This window comes from Dreissena polymorpha, chromosome 2, assembly GCF_020536995.1.
Source record: "Dreissena polymorpha isolate Duluth1 chromosome 2, UMN_Dpol_1.0, whole genome shotgun sequence".
Taxonomy (NCBI): domain Eukaryota; kingdom Metazoa; phylum Mollusca; class Bivalvia; order Myida; family Dreissenidae; genus Dreissena; species Dreissena polymorpha.
In genome coordinates, this window is record NC_068356.1 from 31213882 (window position 1) to 31235706 (window position 21825).

At 36.7% G+C, this 21825-nt stretch overlaps 2 protein-coding genes across 7 annotated transcripts in view; both read right to left on the reverse strand.

The window, feature by feature from the left end:
- LOC127866471 (uncharacterized) overlaps nucleotides 1-21825 on the reverse strand; it is a 63175-nt gene that overhangs the window by 18079 nt on the left and 23271 nt on the right. The gene's annotated exons all lie outside the window — the stretch shown is intronic.
- On the reverse strand, nucleotides 12180-14666 carry LOC127866470 (uncharacterized). 6 transcript variants are annotated; one of them, XM_052406997.1, is made up of 3 exons: nucleotides 14010-14666; nucleotides 13830-13886; nucleotides 12180-13705 (listed from the first exon to the last, which is right to left on the reverse strand). In XM_052406997.1, the coding sequence occupies exon 3, from the start codon at nucleotides 13677-13679 to the stop codon at nucleotides 12795-12797; it is 885 nt and encodes a 294-aa protein (XP_052262957.1). In that variant the 5' UTR covers nucleotides 13680-13705; nucleotides 13830-13886; nucleotides 14010-14666; the 3' UTR covers nucleotides 12180-12794. The 6 variants fall into 6 exon arrangements, with proteins under 6 accessions (XP_052262957.1, XP_052262953.1, XP_052262956.1 ...); XM_052406993.1 differs by having other exon boundaries at nucleotides 12180-13639; nucleotides 13764-13886; XM_052406996.1 differs by lacking the exon at nucleotides 13830-13886 and adding an exon at nucleotides 13764-13829 and having other exon boundaries at nucleotides 12180-13639; nucleotides 13953-14666.

Sequence of the window (21825 nt, forward strand, 5' to 3'; positions counted from 1 at the left end):
AAGAAATAGTAAACTCCACGTTGGTCCCAATAGCATTATAGTGACCAGCCAGGCAGTCACAAACTGTATATTTCATGTAATGGAATAAGTGGGGCTTGATTGAATTTGAAAAACGATTTTTTTCTGTACATTTGATGATGGCAACCATACAGTACTTCTGGCAGATATTGTTTATACTTTATCCTAGGCATTTTAATTCCAGATGTTGTTATAATCCCGGCCAGGCAACTAGCTTTTCAAAGCTTTAAACAATCCAGTGCCTTTAAAATTAAGGACAGTGTAACAATGTTCAGTTTTGTAATATTAATATATTAAGGCATAACTTTGCCCTTGGAAATGAACTCAATTCAGAATGGCCTCTCAAAATAAGACATACTGTATTGGAAATGTTAAAACTGAGCTGTGGTGTTGTTAAAATTTATATTATTTATCTTTTAAGAAACTTTAAGATACATATCACAGGCATGCCCATGGTTTTGGGTCGGTACTCTTTAGATGGGAAACAAAAACACTAAATATGGTCGACAGTGCAGGCAACAATTGTAAAAAGATATTTTCCATCCATGACTGCCATTACTGACATGAAGTAATTTAACTGTAATATGTCTGGAAACAGTGTCAGTCACACTTTCCTAAATATTGATTTATTCATGCATATGTATATATATGTCATACAAGTAAAGTCAATGTACAACATTTAACAATTGGAAAACAATTATCACAGGATTTGGATCACAATGCATTGATATATCACATTTCACATTATAATCATTTAAATTCAGTTACAAGTAAATAGTCAGTGTATTTGGCAGTGATCTGAAATAACAAGTAGTTACAAGATGTTTAAATCAAGACATTATATATATACCACAGGATGTCCCATGAAAGGTTTGCAACTTATTTCCAATGGGGCCCTATAGATGGGTGGAAAATGTACAAAAATTGTGGCATTAATAAGTATAAAAATATCATTAATTTAAACTTGAGACTATAGTCTTGAGATCAAATAGTAATTAGCATATATTATTAGAGAGCATTAGTTACACAATGTATACTACTATCTTGTCATCACATTTAAATGTACATACAAATACTTTATTGATGACTTATTTGAACAACAGTAATATATATATATATATATATATTATAACAAACCAATATATATATATTATATATATAATATAACAAACCAATGACATAAAACAATAATTTAAACAATAAGACTACTAGTAACAAATAAAATCAGCATCTTCTTTCAATTTCAATCATATTGTCTGTGAGAGAAGTTTTCACTCTGTTTTCAAATTCATATTTATTCTTTTATAAGAATTTTTACATCAGCATGTAAACAGTTCCAGTCTTTGATCGTTTATAATTAAAAGTAGTGCTGGTAAAACCATTCACTTGAGGACATTGAGGTAAATAAAAGTTATCTTTACTATGTCTAATGTTATCACTATGTATATCAGACACTAAACTAAAATTATTATACAAAAAAGGTCATGTAAGAAGGACATTTCTTGTTAACAATTTTATAAACATGAATGAGTGTTATTTGCTTAACTCTGTTTTGAACATTTAAACAACCAATATTACTAAAATATTTAACTTTCAAAGATGTTCTAGAGTCATATCCATGAATAAATTTAACAACTTTATTCTGTACAACTTGTAATCTATTTTTTAACTGTTTACTAATACCATTGTACTATGAAGAGCTAGCATAGTCAAAATGGCATTGAAGCAATGAGTTACATAACAATTTTCTTAATTCCATATTTGAACAGTGGTTTTGTCTGTACAAGAACAGGGGTGTAGCTGCTTTTAGGCACAGCAGGCCCGGGCCTACAATTTTTTTTGAAACATGAAAAAATTAAAATTGCTTCAACTTCAAAAATGCATTAAAATGTTGACCCTGAAGGTGGTGAGGTGTAAGAAATCTGCATTTCATATTGACATGATCCTCAGGCAATGGATTCTGGTCTTGTTCAAAGGACATATCTTCCAATTATCAACTCTACTTCTTTCTATATAGACATGCAGACAGTATTATTGGAAAGAATTCCCATGGTTTGACTTGTGAATAAGCGAGTGTTACAATTTTAAATGTTTCTCTGTTCCATATTGTTTTAAAATTTAGTTCTCTGGTATAAAGATAATACAGTAAAATTTAGTTCTCTGACATTGAGATAAAAAAGTAAAATATCAAAGAAATACAGGCCAAAGTCTTATATTTCTTACCTTATTATTTGTCTAGATATGCTTTAAATCTCACCACAGGCGTTATTGGATTTAAACAATTTCTGGGGGAGGACCCCCGCACACACACCCCGTTTTTATGTAACATATTCGGGCCTAAAGCTCAAAAAGTGCTAGCTACGCCCCTGAAGAATCTTATTCTTGAGTTCACCTTTTTTAATTATATTATTAACAATAGATGTAGCAGAAAGATCAGTGTCGAATATTGAACCAAGGTGTTCAACAAATGATTGAGAAACAATAGTGTGATCATTACATTTTACATTAAAATTATGAAGTTTAGATTTCCTTTTGGAACCAAACACTATACATTCAGTTTTTCCAAGGTGTAAAGACAGTTTGTTATCCACTAACCCTTTAATACAATTTGCAAGTTCTTTACAAAAAACACTACTGATGATACTAGGATCTTTGTGAAAATAAAGGATGACACTTTCATCAGCATATAGAATAAGTTTACATAAATACAATAATCAAAAATCACTTATATCCTATATCAGTGTTAAGGCATTATGAAATGGAAATGGTGTGACAAGTAACAAGAACCCTACACATTTACACCACAAAACATATGATATCTACAATTACTGGATATAATAGATCTGTTGAAAGTTAATATAAAGAGGGCAATACAAAAGAATGTACAAAAGTAGTAATAAAGACAAAACCACCAGTTTACAATGTTAAGATTTATGCAGTTGTTGGCAATAAAAGAACAATTACCATTCTTAATTTTGAATTTTGCAAGTGTAAATACATGTATGTAAATCAGAACACAAGAATTTGTTTCCCGGTCACTTTGAGCTATATAAGTGCCCAATGTTTACACTCAGTGAATTTGTAAAACCAACTTATATGTGCTGTCTGTCCGAAAACTTAAACATTTCCTATAACTTTTGCAATATTGAAGATAGCAACTTGATATTTGGCATACATGTGTATCTCATGGAGCTGCATATTTTGAGTACTGAAAGGTCAAGGTCATCCTTAAAGGTCAAATATACGGCTTCAAAGCGGCCCTGACAAACACATCTCTTGTTTTGACATGAAAAACCACAGACATTGTTGGAATTTGCCACATATCAGGCATTGTGCATACATTTTTAAACTCAATTTTCCACACAATGAAGCAACTTTTTAAAAAGGCACCAACAAATGTTCCTCCATCCCCTTTGCACGCTAAACAAAGAATCAGTTTTTAGCTCCACTGGCCAAATTTGTTCAAATTATGCCCCTGGGTCATATTTGACCCTGCCCCGTGGGTCACAAAATTGAAAATTGCTTATTTAAGGCCTATTTTGTGAAAACTTTCAAAATCTTCTCGTCCATAACCATTGGGCCTAGGGCTATACAATTTATTATGTAGAGACATCTGATAGTCCTCTACCAAATTTGTTCAAATTATGCCCCTGGGGTCAAATTTTACCCTGCCCCGGGGGTCACAAAATTGAAAATTGCTTATTTAAGGCCTATTTTGTGAAAACTTTCTAAACCTCCTGGTTGATAACCATTGGGCCTAGGGCTATCAAATTTGGTATGTAGAGACATCTAATAGTCCTCTACCAAATTTGTTCAAATTATGCCCCTGTGGTCAAATTTGACACTGCCCAGGGTCACAAAATTAAGTATATGCGTATATAGGGTCTATTTTGTGAAAACTTTACAAATCTCTTCCATAACCATTGGGCCTAGGGCTACCAAATTTGGTATGTAGTGGCATCGTATAGTCCTATACCAAGTTTGTTCAAATAATGCCGCTGGGGTAAAGTTTGACCCTACCCCAAGGGTCACAACATTGGACATATGATTATATTAGGCCTATTATGTAAAAACTTAAAAAATTCTTGCCCATATCCATTGGGCCTAGGGCTACCAAATTTGCTATGTAGTGGCATATAAAGTCCTCTACCAAGTTTGTTATGCCCCTGGGGTAAAGTTTGACCCTGTCCCGGGGGTCACAAAAGTGAATATATGCTTATAAAGTGCTTATTTTGTGAAAACTTTAAAAATCTTTTGTCCATAACCATTGGGCCTAGGGCTACCAAATTTGGTATGTAGTGACATCTTATAGTCATCTACCAAGTTTGTTCAAATTATGCCCCTGGGGTCAAGTTTGATCCTGCCCTGAGGGTCACAAAATTGAACATATGCTTATATAAGGCCTAATTTGTGAAAACTTTAAAAACTTCTTGTCCATAACTGTATGGCATAGGGCTACCAAATTTAGTATGAAGTGACATGTAATAGTTCTCTTCTTAGTTTCTTCAAATAATGCCCCTGGGTCAAATTTGAAACTGCCCCGGGGGTCACAAAATTGAATATATGCTTATAAAGTGCTTATTTTGTGAAAACTTAAAATATCTTCTTGTCCATAGCCATTGGACCTAGGGCTACCAAATTTGGTATGTAATGACATCTTATAGTCCTCTACCAAGTTTGTTTAAATTATGCCCCTTGAGTCAAGTTTGACCCTGCGCCGAGGGTCACAACATTGAACATATGCTTATATAAGGCCTATTTTGTGAAAACTTTAAAAACTTCTTGTCTATAACTGTATGGCATAGGGCTACCAAATTTGGTATGTAGTGACATGTAATAGTTCTCTTCTTAGTTTGTTCAAATAATGCCCCTTGGGTCAAATTTGAAACTGGCCCGGGGATCACAAAATTGAATATATGCTTATAAAGGGCTATTTGTTTGTGAAAACCTTAAAACCTTCTTGTCCATAACCGTTGGGCCTAGGGCTACCAAATTTGGTATGTAGTGACATCTTATAGTTCTCTACCAAATTTGTTTAAATTTTATCCCTGGGGTCAAATTTGACCCTGCCCCGGGGGGTCACAAAATTGAACATATGCCTATATAAGGCCTATTTTGTGAAAACTTAAAAGAAAATTCTTGTCCATAACCATTAGGCCTAGGGCTACACAATTTGGTATGTAGTGACATTGTATAGTCCTTTACTTAGTATGTTCAAATTATGCCCCAGGGGCCAAATTTGACCCTGCCCTGGCGGCCACAAAATCGATTATATGCTAATATAAGGCCTATTTTGTGAAAACTTTAAATATCTTCTTGTCCTTAACCATAAGGCATACGGCTACCAAATTTGGTATGTAGTAACGTCTTATAGTTTTCTACCAAGTTTGTTCAAATTATGCCCCTTGGGTCAAATCTGACCCTGCCCGGGGGGTCACAAAACTAAACATACTCTTATATGGGGCCTATTTTGTGAAAACTTTAAAAATCTTTTTGTTCATAACCATTGGGCCTAGGGCTCCCAAATTTGGTATGTAGTGGCATCTAATAAACCTCTACCAAATTTGTTCAAATAATGCCTCTGGGGTCAAATTTGACCCTGCCCCGGGGGTCACAAAATTGAATAAACGCTTATAAAGTGCCTATTTTGTGAAATCTTTAAAAATCTTCTTGTCGAAAACCATTCGGACTACAGCTACCAAATTTGGTTTGCAGTAACATCTTATAGTCCTCTACCAAGTTTGTTCAAATTATGCCCTTTGGGTAAAATTTGACCCTGACCGGCGGTCACAAAATTGAACATTATATACGCTTATATCTTGCTTATTTTGTGAAAACTGTTAACATATTCTTATCCTTAACTCTAGGACCTAGGGCTACCACATTTTGTATGTAGTGAGGTATAGTAGTCCTCTACAAAGTTTGCTCAAATTATGCTCCTGGGGTTAAATTTGACCCAGCCCTGGGGGTCACAAAAGTGTACATGTGCTTAAATAGGGCCTATATATTTAAGTATTTGCACATGCCGAGAATACTGGTATTTGATTCAGCCTTTTTTTCAGCAGTGGAGCGATACAGGGCCATCGCGGCCCTCTTGTTTATAAGAATATGTCAAAATGGGCAAAAGTCAGGGACAATACTGTCTAAATGCCCTTTTAACAACTCTGGTGACATGCGGCTGTAGTATATTTTCTCTGTTAATTTACAGCGAAACACAAAATGTCATTATCATAAATGTATAGCTTACATGTATATAAATATGATACGAGGTCTTACCCGGTATTTATACAAATAAACCTGGATATTTATGAAAAACACCAGCTCCCTGTAAAGTGTAAAGAGAGAAGGCATTTGTTCACCAGTAACATTATGTTCAGTACTGGTAAATTGCAAGCAACGAACATGAAAAATTCAGTCCCCAATTCATCAAGTTTTTAAAAAGTTCCACTTTGCTTAAGTAATAATGCATCAATGTTGATTCTAAAGAAAAAGAGTAATCATTTATGCCTAAACTGTTCCGCTGTCCAGAAGCAAGGACGTCATACACAAGCTTTGCAACATTTATAGTTTTAGTTACTTAACAATCTAAAATGAATGTCCATTCTAAGTTTGCTGTTGTATTCTTCCCTTAAATCATACATGTTTCTTGCATAATTTAATGTTCATGTCCATGGATCACAATGTATATAGAAACAAACATTATTTTGAATTATCTTTCACAGTTATATAAAATATTAGGTTAATTTTGGGATACACTAAAGCAACTATTAACATTTGTATCAAAATGAATCATCCTCTGAAGCCCCCGATGGGATTCAAACCCATACCTCTTTCCTCTGGAGAGGAAAGTATTCTATCTTAAAATACAAGGGCATGTAAGAGGAAAACTAGCAATTTCAAAGGGATGTTTTCACAAATTAGGCATGTATTGAAGTTTGTTATTAAATACTTTAAATTGATACGTTAATATTTGAGCAAAATACCTCAATAAAAAAAATATAAAAAAAGAAAGGAAGTCTTCCTTAACTGGGCTCGATCCACTGACCCTTGGAGTAAAAGCTTAAACCAATGGGCCATCAGTGCTCCCATATAGTCAGTGGTTTATTTTATACTTTATATAAGCAATCCCTGTTATTGTTACAAAATCCAACTATAACATAAGAACTCCCCAAATTATTTTTTTCATTATACTCTATGCTATATTGATAGTAGCTAAAGAAACTTCAGCGTACAGTTTACATAGTATTGACAGACCTATTAAGTCGCGCCATTCAAAAATCATAAAAACTTTAAAAAAGCGACATTTAAAGTTATGGTAGCCAGAACAATATTGATAAATGCAAACATTGGATCTAAAAAGCTGCAATAAAAAAAGAATAAAATTGAATACAAATATAAAAGTAACCCTCAAATGGGCTCGAACCATTGACCCCATGGAGTAAAAGTCTATCAAGTTTATGTAAGCAATCCTCGTATCTCACAAAATATAACGAAAACACTAAACAGTCGATTGACGATTTAATTTTTTAATTTACTCGATGTCAATACTATAAGTACTCCTATCAGTATGTCAGTAATGGCATCTTTAAATTTTAACAAGTTTTTAAGTACGTTGTGGGAATTCACAGATCTACATTAAAGTATTACTTAAAGAATGCTCTCTTTAAAAAGACGAGCTAAAACACACATTTAAATTTTTCCTCTTTACGAAGGGTCCGCCATCTTGTTTTCTAAAGTAGTTCCAAATCCAATATGACGGCCGCCTACGTACATCAGAGAGACGGTGTGGTGTAGCCCACTGTCCGATGCGTTCAGATTGGCTTAGGCTGGTATGTTTTGGTCTCGGGTCGTTTCGCCCTTAATCCCGTTCGCCCTCTGTCACCCCGGGTCGTTTCGCCCAGGGTCGTTTCGCCCTTACAAGTGGGTTGTTTCGCCCTTATTTAATTATTATGTAATATTAGGCTTTTGTAAATGATTCTTTCGCTCCGAATAGTATTTGTTTAACATATATGGAAACGTTATGATTCATTGTGTTACAAACGTAAAGTATTACGATTAATTAGTTTGGCAGAGGTATGATGCATTGATTTGCCAATTAAAATAATTTCGGGACCAATTTAACAATTATCAAACACACTTAGATCGGAAGACGTGTGATCAGATGATTGACTAATTACTAGCACAGAAACATCAAAAGGAGACATTATAAAGGCATGATATTGTTTTTATAAACTTTAAGCCAGTTTGCATCTTTTGATCTCAAGATATTCGCCGAAAGTGTATATAAAAAGCAACTTGGCCATGGCAGCGTCATTCGTGAATTTATATTTCGACACGTTCTTATGGCAGACGAATTGTGTATTTCGTGTGATCGGATAGTCTCACCTCGCCAACATGCCATCACATGTGATTTATGTGACAGATGGCAACATCGGACATGTGATACAGGTACGATATGCTTATCTATTTTATTTATATTTCGTGTCGGCGCTACTTGTCTGCATGTCGTCGTTGTTACAAAATACGCTGTTTGTCATAAAATTTTATATGTAATAAAATTTTCATAGTTTAATAATTAATAATTCTGTCCATTCTTCGATTTGCGGTATTATTTTGATATTACTACATACTTTTCTTTTAATATTTATTTCAATATTTACACACATTAACAAAGCTTTACAATATGTTTTATTTTTTATTTACACAATGAGACATACATCTATATATTTTTTTTTTAAGATAGAAGTTTACGCACTTGCGTTAAGACCCGGTTTCTCAAAGCAATACTCATTTTGTAAACACATTTACCATTTGGAAGTTCAAATCATGCTTGTAATTTATGAAGTTATAGAAATATTTAATACATGAACAAATAGTAAGTAGAAAATATAATAAATAAACAAAGAAATAATGCATGCACATATTTATTAATAACTATTTATTATTAAGAAGTTAATAATTTGTCATAAAACAATTAACGAAGATCCCGTTACGTATGGAAAACTTATTGCGCACACAATTATAGGAAAAAAACGTAAACCGCGCATATATGTTTATTATACCTACATGTATTTGGTTGTACGAAAAAATGATTAATTTTACAATAATTCTCAATCATACAATTTTTACAAAAATCAAATGTTTATTTATTTAATACTTTAATAAAATTTACCAACATTTTTAAAATTTGTACATGAGTTACGGTTCTACATTAATTAGTTAAATATTAAATTGTAAAGAGTTAACAAATTAAAAAAATATTTATTTAAGTATTCCATACTACAGCCTTATCTCTATACAACCCCTATCAGTAATAGCCTTATCTACTCCTCGATAATCAGTACCCTCATCAGCTCTGAATGACTGACAGATTATCTAGTTTATTGTAATTTTAGTGGTGAGAAATACGGTATTGTTACTGATTAGGAGACAGCTGTTTTCAATATCTTTCATAGCTCATTTAAAGTAAAAAAATATAAGCTTATACAAAATTTAATTTCATAATTATTTATTAAGATTTCGCTGTTAATTCTTTCAGCTTGACACAGAATACCTGAAGTGTGCTGACTTTTTGCTGGCCGACATCCGAGTGGGCGACCAAAGACACATAATCTTCGCCACGGAATACCAGCGTAACCTACTTTGCCATGCTAGGCGCTGGTTCATGGACGGTACCTTCAAGGCGAGTGTACACTGAATAATGCATCTAAAATTATCTTCTCAAATTCAACACTTTCTTATATATAGGTATACTAAGTTGTATTATTCGCTCAAGGGGACATATTCAGTTACGTAGCGTGTGTCCGTCTGTGTTAGTTAGGCCATAACAATATTCTTTTGATTTTCAGGTTGTTAAAGACCCGTTCAAGAAAAGCGGCCAATTGACGCCTTCATCCAGATGGATGGGATGAAGAAACAGCTCCCGCTGGTCTTCGCATTGATGTCCAGGAAGACGGAGGCTGACTACGTTGCGGTTCTTACAGCCATCAAAGAAAAAATCCTGTCGTTGACAACTTTGTGCTCGACTTTGAGCAAGGTAAATAACCATATTACATTATTTATTACATATTATATAATTTATAAGTACTGTTTTCATTGCATTGACAAATATCGGTTCTCAGTCAATTTCACCTGAAAATAACCCATGTTCGCATCCAATGTGGTGAAATATTTGCTTCCATGCAATCTTGTTGCAACTTCATCAATTGTGTTCATCGGATAGTGTTCACGCATGATCGCCTTGTTCAGATCAGTTGGATCAATACATATGCGAACTTTGCCATTCTTTTTTCTCACGCACACCATGCTATTTACCCATTCTGTCGGCTCTGTTTGTTTTGTTATTATTTTGCATCGCTCAAGATGGTCTAATTGCTCTTTCAATTCACCCCGTATAGCTACTGGAACTGAACGAGGTGCATGAACCACCGGTGTCACTGTCTCGTTGATCTTGATGTCATACTCTCCTGGCAAACAACCAATTTGATCGCATAAAACATCACTGAATTCTTTGATCAGTTGCTCTATTTCCATCTGGGTACTGTTTACTCTCATGATGAGGCCTAGTTTAACTGAATCATCTCTTCCCAATAGATTTAAATTTCTTTGTCCATCAATCACTTGAAATGTTAAATTATGTTTCACGTTCTTGTATTCGCATGGTCAAGTTATTTTGCCCAATGCCTTGATCAGCGTTCCGCTTACACCATTTATGCGGGCATCACTCTTTAATATTGGGAATTCCGCACAAAATTTCTCAGCGATTTGTCTCGAGAGCACGTTGCATTGTGCACCACTGTCTATCTCCAAACGCAAATGCTTGTTGTTGACCTTCATGTTTACTGTCCACTCCTTGTTATGTTTTTTCCTCCCGTGTACTAGACTGGTATCTACATGCTAAGCATAGACTAAGGCTGGTATGTTTTCAACTCCCGTGTACTAGACTGGTATCTACATGCTAAGCATAGGATTAGGCTGGTATGTTTTCACTACACCGGTACTGGGTTAGCTACTGAATTCAGTGAATTGTTAGCGTTGGCCGAGGCAAGTATGTTTTCTTTAGCCGGATACTGGAGAGATATCCACATGGTTAGAACAGGCTCAAGCTGGTATTTCCCATTCCAAGAAATTTGGCATGGTAAGCATATGCCCGGCCAGGTTCATATTTAGTACCCGTGTAATGGTCTGGTACCCACATGGTTAGCAAAGGCTCAGACTGATACATGTTAACTACCATGGTACTGGAATGGTATCAACATGGTAAACATTGGTTCAGGCTGGAACTTTTTCCCTTACAGTATACTGAACTGGTAAAAACTAGATAACGACTGAGGAAGGTAGGCTTTCCTACCCTGGTGCTGGACTTTTACCCACATGGTTACCATAAGCTCAGACTTGTACGTTTTCACTACTCGGTACTGGACTAGGACCAACAGGGTTACCATAGCCTCGGGGTTGTACGTTTTTAAACTACCCGGATATTGAACAAAAACCCAACCGGTTAATGCAGGTTCAGGAATAAACGATTTCTCAACCAGTACTGGGTTCTGGACTAGTTTCCACATGGTAACCATAGGCTCGTACTTTTGCACTTCCCGGGCACTGGACTTGTTACCATACGGTTACCATCAGGGGCGTACCTAGGCGTTCGGCAGTACGCCCGTGCGTATAATTCAGTTTCAAACTTAAAAAATGAAAACTCTTGAAATTCGAAAAATGCAATAAAAAGTGAGGGCTAAGGGGAAAGGGGGTGTTATAATTATTTAAACAAGCAAACAAGACGTCCACTTTTAGAAAATAACAGTGGGTACAAAACACAACACAGTCTCAACTCCAAACGTACGAAGCCTCGGGAACGCCCCTGACCATATACTCAGACTGGCACATTTTCACTACCTACCCGTGTTGAACTCTATTACTAACTTTCTTAGTTAATTGCTCAGACAGGTAGGTTTTTACTACCTCGGTACTAGACTAATACCCACATGATTCGCATAGGTTCAAGCTAGTATTTGTTTGCTACCCGGGTACTTGACTAGTACCAATACGGTGAGCATAGCCTTTGAGGGTAAACATTCCACTACGGTTCCCAAAAAGGCACCCAAATGGTAATTAAGGGATATGTAAAGACTTTGTAAGTAATAAGACGTTGTGTTCAGGTTCGTTACTTTATTTAAACTGACAATAACATAATAATATGATATGACGTTACTTATAAAACAACGTTACATAAATTGGCGCGGCGTTACGGCGGCGTTACGTTAACGCGCCAAAACCGCGACATACTGGGGGCCTCAAAATGATTAAGCAACATATATAAATGGGTCTGATCAAAATGTTAATCCAACAAAAATACATGAAGAACAAATTATTAGTCAAAATAATTATCTCAATTACTGTCAAAGTATCGATTTATCACCTAAACCCCAGAATAGATTGCACTGTCTTTGAAAGTTCACTTTGTATCACATTTGTAACAATCACATTGTTTATAAACTGTTTATCGCGCTGTTACTCACATGTTTAATCACAATGTTCATCACTAGTTTCTCTCGGTTTCGCTTCCATATAGCACATCTAACGAATAGAGTTTTACGATTGGCCTGGTTGTGTGTCCATTCCACGTACATGAAAAGCGACTAGGCGGCCGCCTCGTACGTCTGCTCCAACGGTGTTCTCTGTGCATTAGGGCACATGTTTATGTTGACATCCGCGCACGTGGTGTTCTGGAAGCCGAAGCCAACGGGCGTGGCTCCGGCGCTCGGGTGGTGGTACGGCTAACGCTGCGCAGGCGGTGACCGGCGGGAATCTTGGTGAGAAGCGGTCACCGTAGAGCTGACCGTCGGACTATCGCCACGTGACTTTTTGGACAACATGTTCGGCTTATGATCTTCGCTCTCGGAGCCGGACGAGTGCTTGGAGTCGGACGAGGAGCTGAAATCAGGCATGCTCGTGTCACGTGACTGGGGCTTGCTCCCTGAAAACTCCGCGGCGACGGCGATCGGGACTGAGATCGTCTTAGTTTCCAATCCGCCGTCCGTCCGATCGCCGGAGCTGCGCGGCCGCTCGTGGTCGCCGTCGGCGCTGCAAGGATATGGCGGTTCCGGGCGTTCTGGGCGTCCGCCATAATTAGGCCACAAGGGAATCGCAAGGTCAACGTTTGCGTGGCGACCTTTGTGTGAGAAAATGTTCCGGTAAACTGAATGTGAAGGATGTGGCTGCAGGTGGGCGGCCGGTACGCAGACTCTGTTCGAAAGGCCGCTTACGAAAGGGAATTCAGTTGCGATGTTTACGGCGATGTTTACGTGAGAGTTGTGTTGGTTTAATTGTCGGAACTCCGACCTTGTCCGGTCGAGGAACTCTTCGTACGGATACGGGGACCGTCTATCGTGTGCCGCCCGGGAGCCGTTGTATCCTTCCCTCCGGAACTTGAAGCTGCAAGGCGCCCTCTCATGCTGCACGGCTGTCAGATGAATTGCATCGACTGGATTATGTAACGCATGTTTATTTCTGTTCTCCAGTGTAAGTGGAGTATCGTCGGGATGAAATGTCGTCTGCTGAATGTCCAACCTCGTATCCGCTTGATCACGCTGTACTAAGGGATGAAATATTGTCTGTTGACCTCCTAAACCCGTATCCCCTTGACCACGCTGCGTATCCATGGGATGAAATGTCGGCTGCTGACTCCCTATGCTTGTATCCCGTTGATCACGCTGTGCTAAGGGATGAAATGTCAGTCTGTTGACCTCCTACACCCGTATCCCCTCGACCACGCTGCGTATCCATGGGATGAAATGTCGGCTGCTGACTACCTATGCTCGTATCCCGTTGATCACGCTGTGCTTATGGATGAAATGTCGTCTGTTGACCTCCTACACCCGTATCCCCTCGACAACGCTGAGTATCCATTTGATGAAATGTCGGCTGCTGACTACCTACGCTCGTATTAAGTTGATCACGCTGTGCTAAGGGATGAAATGTCGTCTGTTGACCTCCTACACCCGTATCCCTTCGACCACGCTACGTATCCATGGGATGAAATGTCGGCTGCTGACTCCCTATGCACGTATCCCGTTGATCACGCTCGGCGATAAGTGTGTCTAATTTCATGCGTAAATCCATCATGTAAATTTCTGTTTCCACAATTTCATCTTCGATTCCTTCAGTTTCCGTGTTTGATAAGATTGTTTCGTTAAGTGTCTCTAGCATTTCCACTTTTGTCTCCAACATTTGCATAAGTGAGTTGATTTCTATCAATGTTCCATTTTATTTCTTTTCTTCAATTTTTTCCAGCAAAATATCGATTGTGCGTTTAGTACCTCCTCTATTTGATCGTAACTTCTGTAAATTCATCGTACTTCTAGTGTAATAATCACGGCACCAAAATATAAAGACTTTGTAAGTAATAAGACGTTGTGTACAGGTTCGTTCCTTCATTTAAACTGACAATAACATAAAATAGAGAATATTATGCAAGCCTCGCGCTAACATGGTTCGTGCCGAGCATGATAAACTTGATCTTTATCCAAAACTCACATAATATTCTATTTATCCTATTATTTTGTGGTCGTTTATCGTTCAAAAAGAGTAAAAATACTTTAGAATTCAAGAAACAGCGCTGGTTTTCCAAGTTGACTCCGAAGTGTTTGTTTTCTTCAACGTCATCATTTGTTATGACGTCACATTGAAACATATAGTGTTCTTAAGATAGAGATCGGAAAACCATGGTCTAAAAATAGCGATAGTATAAAGGTAAAGTTTATACGATCGTTGTTATGCTATCGATTTTCATCTGGTAATAGGATAAAATAGGATATGGCGTTACTTATAAAACAACGTTACACAAATTGGCGCGGCGTTACGGCGGCGTTACGTTATCGCGCCAAAACCGCGACAGGATAAGGCTGGTATGTGTTCACTACAAGAGTACTGGAAAAGCACTAACCTGGTAATAGTCTGCCAATGCAGTTTTATTTTCACTATTCGGAAACTGGACTAAAACTCACATGGTTATCCCAGACCTGGACTTACACGTTTTCACTGTCTGGGTACTAGTTTAGAACGCATATGGTTACCATGGTCTTAGGCAGGTAAGTTTTCATCACCCAGGCACTGGGCTAGTAACCAAATGCTTACCATAGGTTCATGCAGGTGTACAGGACTAGTAACCACTTTGCTTGGCATAGGCTTTTGCGTTTACATTTCCACTGCTAGTTTACTGGAAAGAAACCCTCGTCTTTAGCATTTATATGGCTGTAAGGTACACGTTCACTGTCCTTTTACTGAAAAGAATTACACAAGTGAATGGAATATTTTCAATACCCGGGCCTGGTAACTAATATTTTTGAATGTCAAAACTCAAGAAATATTGTCAACATTAACATAAATCAATCTTCATTGTTTATTTGACAAGTATAATATAACACAAGTACAGCATGTGGAGATTTAATGTTGCTTGCAAGACATGTGTACTAAGCTCAAAGTTCAAATTCAAATAGAAACCAAGGTCAAATATGGAAATGATGCACCTTGTCCTATAACAACGGTCATTCATCAGGCAATGTTTATTCAACTGCTAAATGTTAAAAGTGTGTTACTAATGCGCCCCGCACAATACAAAATCAAAGTACTGGCAGTACTGGTGTGACGATGCTTTTGAAGAGGATGGATATAAAACATCAATTTAAGTTTATCTATATCACCACAATTGTGTATGTTGATACGAACATTTGGGTACGATAAAAAATTGGGTACGAAAATTTTGGGTACGAAAAAAAATTTGGTACGAAAAACATTTGCGTACGAAACATTTTTGGTACGAAAAAAAGTTTAGGGGTACGGGGAAGTAGTACCCGTGGGTAACTTGACCCATTGAGCGAAACTGGGAGGCGGGTCACATTCTTGTACATTAATTATGGCAATACATGTACATTCATAATGATTCTTGAAAGTAGGTATGAGCACATAGCCGGACCATGTGAGCTCAATCGTATGAGCACTTGACTATCCGAGTTCGCCCACGAACATATGGATAAGTTAACTAATAGCGAAATGACCTTATACATGTATATGCTGAAATCTAACTATCGAACGAAATATCAAACATGGTATGTACACTTAGGTGGTTGTGTAATTTCTGTTAGAATATCGTATTCAATATGTAAATTTTAAATGATTGTGCCCGTACTTGAGTTTGTTGCCTTGTTTGAGTCTATACGCGCCTAGGCTGCACCCAGTGTGTGTATTTGTGTTTTTCCAAGGTAATGAGTTACCTCCGCGCTGACGCTGCATAATGTTGGGACCCGGAGTGTGTCCAGCACTCCTACCTAATAAGATTAGATTGACGACAGTTGGGACGAATTTTGAATGATAGCTGCAATTTCCAGCTATTTGTTTTGTACTGAAATACTTTTTAATGTTTTATATGGTCAAATGCTGCGGGGGGGAATGAGATTTTCCGGAAAAAAAAACAACTGTCAGGAATGGTGACCACAAAACGTACAAAATATAACATTGCGCCGGGAGCGGGAATCGAACCGGTGTCGTAAAGGTGAAAAAGCGAACGTCTTTACCACTGCGCTAGCGGGACGGACAATTACGCAAAGAAATGTTGTTTTATCTATATATATCATAGCAGTGCAGCGTTTACAATTTGCAGGTTCGAAATCGTTCGCATTCTTTAGTTTTGTGATCACGTAAAAAGTTAATTTTACATGTTTTTATTCGCAATTTATTGACTAAATCGAGAACAAATATCAAACAAAATAGAGAAAATATATAGTTGTTTCATTGGTCCATAAAAATAAAATGGATGTAAAATTACTAATTTGAAATTAACGTTCTGATACACTTATTGAATCTATTTCCCCAGGATATGCTGTTCTATTAATATTTACCTTTATCAACACGAACGACAACTCTGCTAGGAGAATGTTATCAATGAAAATCAACGAGCAATCTCCTACGCAGTGGCGAATGCCAAGGGAAGTAACTGAAAAATCGAGTTATCTCAATCGGACTGGCTCGGTCTTTTACATAGGTCGCCATTGTGAAGAATTTTTTTACTGGTTATCAAACCTTGGACGCTGCTGTTCCAGCATCGTCAAAAATAGATCAAAAGTAAAAGTCACATATAAAGATAATTGCTCTAATATGAGCATAATAAAGATTATGACGATAATTGCTTCATTATAAATCAACACATTTTGTAAAAGCTTTTCACGAATGTTCGCCAGATTAAAAAAAATCATTATTCAAACAGCAATTTTAAACAAATATGCCTGTTGGGTTGATATTTTGTGTGTTATGCTTGAAAAGTTTGTTATACATGTAATAAAAGAAAATGGTTGGCATGGTTGACAAGGGCCTGATATGTATCCAGCAGTACCCACTCAGTTCTAACAAAAAGCATTAACTTATCTTTACCAGTATATCTTATTTCAGGGGGTTTCATACTGCCATGGAAATCTCTGATATCTTGTTTGTGACCATTAACTCATGGATGACAATGGTACAATGTTAGGGAGAAAAAATAATCAACGGTTGTGATTATTTGGAAACATGATACATAACGTTTTTGAATATTCAAGGACATGTAGCTGGTCTGTTTTGTATAGCATGTCCCAGGTGACAAGTCAAAACTTATTAGTTTATCAACTATTATCGTAATACCACACGTAATAAAGTAAAGGACGGTAAACTGTAATCACCATGGACATCTGTCTGTCTGTCCGTCTGTCCATTTTTCTTTGTGTCTGTTGGTAGACATAAAAGTGTTAGCAGGCGTTCTCTTACACTTTTCAACCAAAAACATGTAAACTGTCAGGCATTGTTTCTTATGATATGAAGTTGTGTTTTCATTTATTAAACTGTACAAAAACGTTTTACCCATGTTTCAACTTAGACTTTCAATAACATCATGATTATTAGTATAAAGTATTTGCAGATTATTGAACCCTCCGTGCCGAAATAAACGGATGTATAATGTAATCACCATGTATGTATACCTTCCTGTCTGTGTGTTCGTCTGTCAGGATATCTGTTTGCCTCTCTGTGGGTCGGTTTGTCGTTCTGTCCGTTGTCTATTCGTCTGTTTGTCACAATGTTGTCCGAAAGTGTTCTCCTACACTTTTCAACATACAACATTCAAACTTTCAGAAGGTTAACCCTTTGCATGCTGGGAAATTTGTCGTCTGCTAAAATGTTGTCAGCTGAATTTCTAAAATTAGCATTTTCTTTGATTTTTTTTCAAAAAAATACTATAAGAATAGCAAACAGTTGTGATCCTGATGAGACGCCACGTTCTGTGGCGTCTCATCTGGATCCAAACTGTTTGCAAAGACCTTCAAAATTCGGTTCCAGCACTGAAAGAGTTAATAAAGACAGATATTTAGAATGCCTTTATGCAAACGAAGTGGATGAAGAAAGTAAACAATGCTTACAATCGCCGCACACTTAGGGTTGTCAAAATAAAAAAGACTTTGTTTGGGTGAGAAGTCTAGTCCTTTTATTTGCTTGAGAATTATTGAGCAGATATTGATAGATATTCTGTGTGTAAGGGTCATTTTGAATGGCGTTATCATAACAGACCCGAAAGAAATGACACATGCGTCGCCAAGAGTAGAGGGGGCTTAAAAACGATTAGATGAACTAACCTGAGGGTTAATGTAAAAATGTAGATTATTTGAAAAGAAGTTTAGTTATGTGGGTTTGAAAATGATCAAAATGAAGTACACTCTAGACTTTAGAGAAAATCAAAACGATCCTGTGAGTATTGAAAGTAAGTAAGTAAGTTTATTGTAAACAAAGGCCTCCGGCCCATAATACATCATGTATACACAATATAAATATACAGATAATACAGAGAGTTGTCCCTACGTATATATGTACAATATCATTTGACTGGAGAAAAAAACAACAACAACGAACAAACATACTTAAACGACAAGTATTACATTCCATATGAAAAACGTATTAACTGGTTAACATAAAAGGCTATTCAAAGAATGATACCAATTATACAAATATGTTTGCCTAATTTCAGCATATTTAGACCATTCAAAAAATACATGATATTCATTCTCTATTTTTTCAGCTTCATTTTCTAATTGACAATGTGCACATATTCTAAGATGTCTTTGTATTCCTCATTGTCTACCTAACTCTATTTGAAACCTATGGCTCGAACAACGAAATCTCGCTAACGCTTGCCTGCAATGAAATGGCATTGCAATGTCTAAATATCGTTCCGTGTTTAATACACTTTTAAATTGCTTGTTAGTATCGCATCTAGAAGAATCATTTATGTTTTCGTGCCAGGTTTGAGTTGCACAATCAGTCAGGCGTTGTTTAAAACGGAGCATGAATAAATCAATATCACCAACATCCTGTGAGAGCCAAATAAAGCCGAACCCATATTTCAAAAGAAGCTCCTTTACATCCGTAGCCCAATTTCGCCTTCCAATATCATCTAATGACTTTAACATTTTATAACAGTTTTTTTTTACATCTTCCATCAGGCATCTGGAGAAGTTTCCACCAGTATTTTATACATTTTGAGTGACAAATGAAGTACATTGGTAAACGACCACATTCCCCTAAAGCTACACAGTTATTGACCGCAGTTTTAACGCCCAGAAAGTACTTGCAAGCTTCTTTTGTGCACGCTCTATTGAATCACTATATGTGAATCCCCATATTTCTGATCCGAATGTGAGTATTTGTGTAACCATTGCATCAAATAATTTAAAGAACTCTGTACAGCAGAAATATCCGAACGGAATTTGGTATTTTTTAATGGCAAATAATGCTTTTTTGTCCCTGAGCGGCTAATTTAGTTTTTGCAGCCGACCAGCATAACTTTGGGGTATATAGAATGCCCATATATTTATAGACGGACGTTGTATTTGCTGGACAATTATTGAAATACCATTTCTCATAGTGACGTAATGGACCCCCATTTCTAAATAACATTACCTCCGTTTTTTTAGATTCAAATTCATGCTTGTTAAGGTACAAAATTCTGCAATAGCATTTATCTGCAACTGTAAATTTACAGCAGTATCTGCACAATTTGCAATATCAATAGCAAAAAGTATACAAAATATGTCATGGATATCGTTTGTGACAAATATTCCTGTATCGCACTTTTGTCGAATAAATGAACACAGATCATTTATGTATAAACTAAAAATAATCCGCGAGCACAAGTCGCCCTGTCTAGTGCCGATGTTACAAACAAACGGGCTCGAAATAGCGCCGGGGCTCGTGCGTACATAACTTTTAAGTTTGGAGTACATCGAGGTCAAGACCTTAAGTACGTTGCCCTGGATTCCTTTACGCATAAAGCATGTGAACAATGTATGATGCACCAAGGAATCGAATGCCTTTTAAAAATCCACATATAACACATAGAATCTACCCCCAGGCTTAGAAATATATTTTTGCACCAAGCTCTGTAGAATAAACATATTATCGGTAACCGAATATCCTGCTCTAAACCCAGCTTGCGCCACATCAATTCAATCTAATTCATTTGCAAACCTGGTTAATCTATTATTAATGATGCCTGCAAATATCTCGTACAAAACGTCAACTAAAGATATTCCTCGGTAATTTGAAGGATCACTTCGCGAACCCGATTTAAATAAGGTACGATGATACCGGTACTTTCACTCCAAGCATCAGGAAAGCTTCCGGAAGATAAAATCTTATTGAAAAGTACATTTAATATAGGGGTTATAACGTGTTTAGTATTAATGTAAAATTCCGCCCCGATCCCGTCTTTACCTTGAGATTTTCCACGCTTCAGCTTACTTATTATACGCATTCGTATTTACATCAAAATTGTGCAGTGGGTTTTCTGATTCTTTAAATAGCAAAAATTGAAAGTATCTAACCCACTCATTGGGATTGAGAACAGAAACTATACTTAAAAAGAATGAATGAGTTTTTGTATGTGGGGATTCTGTTCGGGAATGCAAGTTATTGTTCAAACGGCTCTTCAGGACAAAGTATAAGAAATGCTACATAAATGGAACGTAGTGGTAGGGAAAATGAAAGCAATTCGGGAAAATAAAAGCAATGGAACGGATCTAAATGTGGTGGCCTTCCATGGACCCTTAAACTTAACACCTGAAAAGATTTTCGGGAATCGCTTTCACATGCATTTTATGGGACACATATATCTTAAGTTGTTTTTGGTGGATGCATATTTCAAATGGCCAGTAGTTAAAATCAAGGAAAAATCAATTATACAGCATTCTAATGGAGCCTTTAGAACCGTTTAGAGAGTTCACTCATAGCATTATAAAGACACTAGCACAGATTTCCGACACACACAGACACTTCCAAAAAGTATATACCTGTAATCAATCATAGACAAATCAAATGACCATGATATTAAATGTTTAACGCAACGACACATTTTATAATACGATTATTCTATTGGTCTTCAAATAGTCATACTACTTCCCGTGCTATGTTTATTCCTCAGCCCTCTTATTGAAGGTAATATACCCTTTGTCTTGCAGGCAAATATTCACTTTTTAATTTCTGAGATAAGAATATTAAAATCAGTCATGCTAATGCTTGTACTCCCTAATAACATCGTTTGAAACGACATCTCAGTATATTTGTGCACATTATGTGACCCTAAAATTCAATTACATAATTTATACAGATGAAAGTGGGACCGTTAAAACGCAAGTATCAACGTTTCTGTAACATTACATTTGCAAACGTAACTGACGTTATTTTTGACTGAAATAATGACATTTAAGAAATAGTAAACTCCACTGAGGTCCCTAT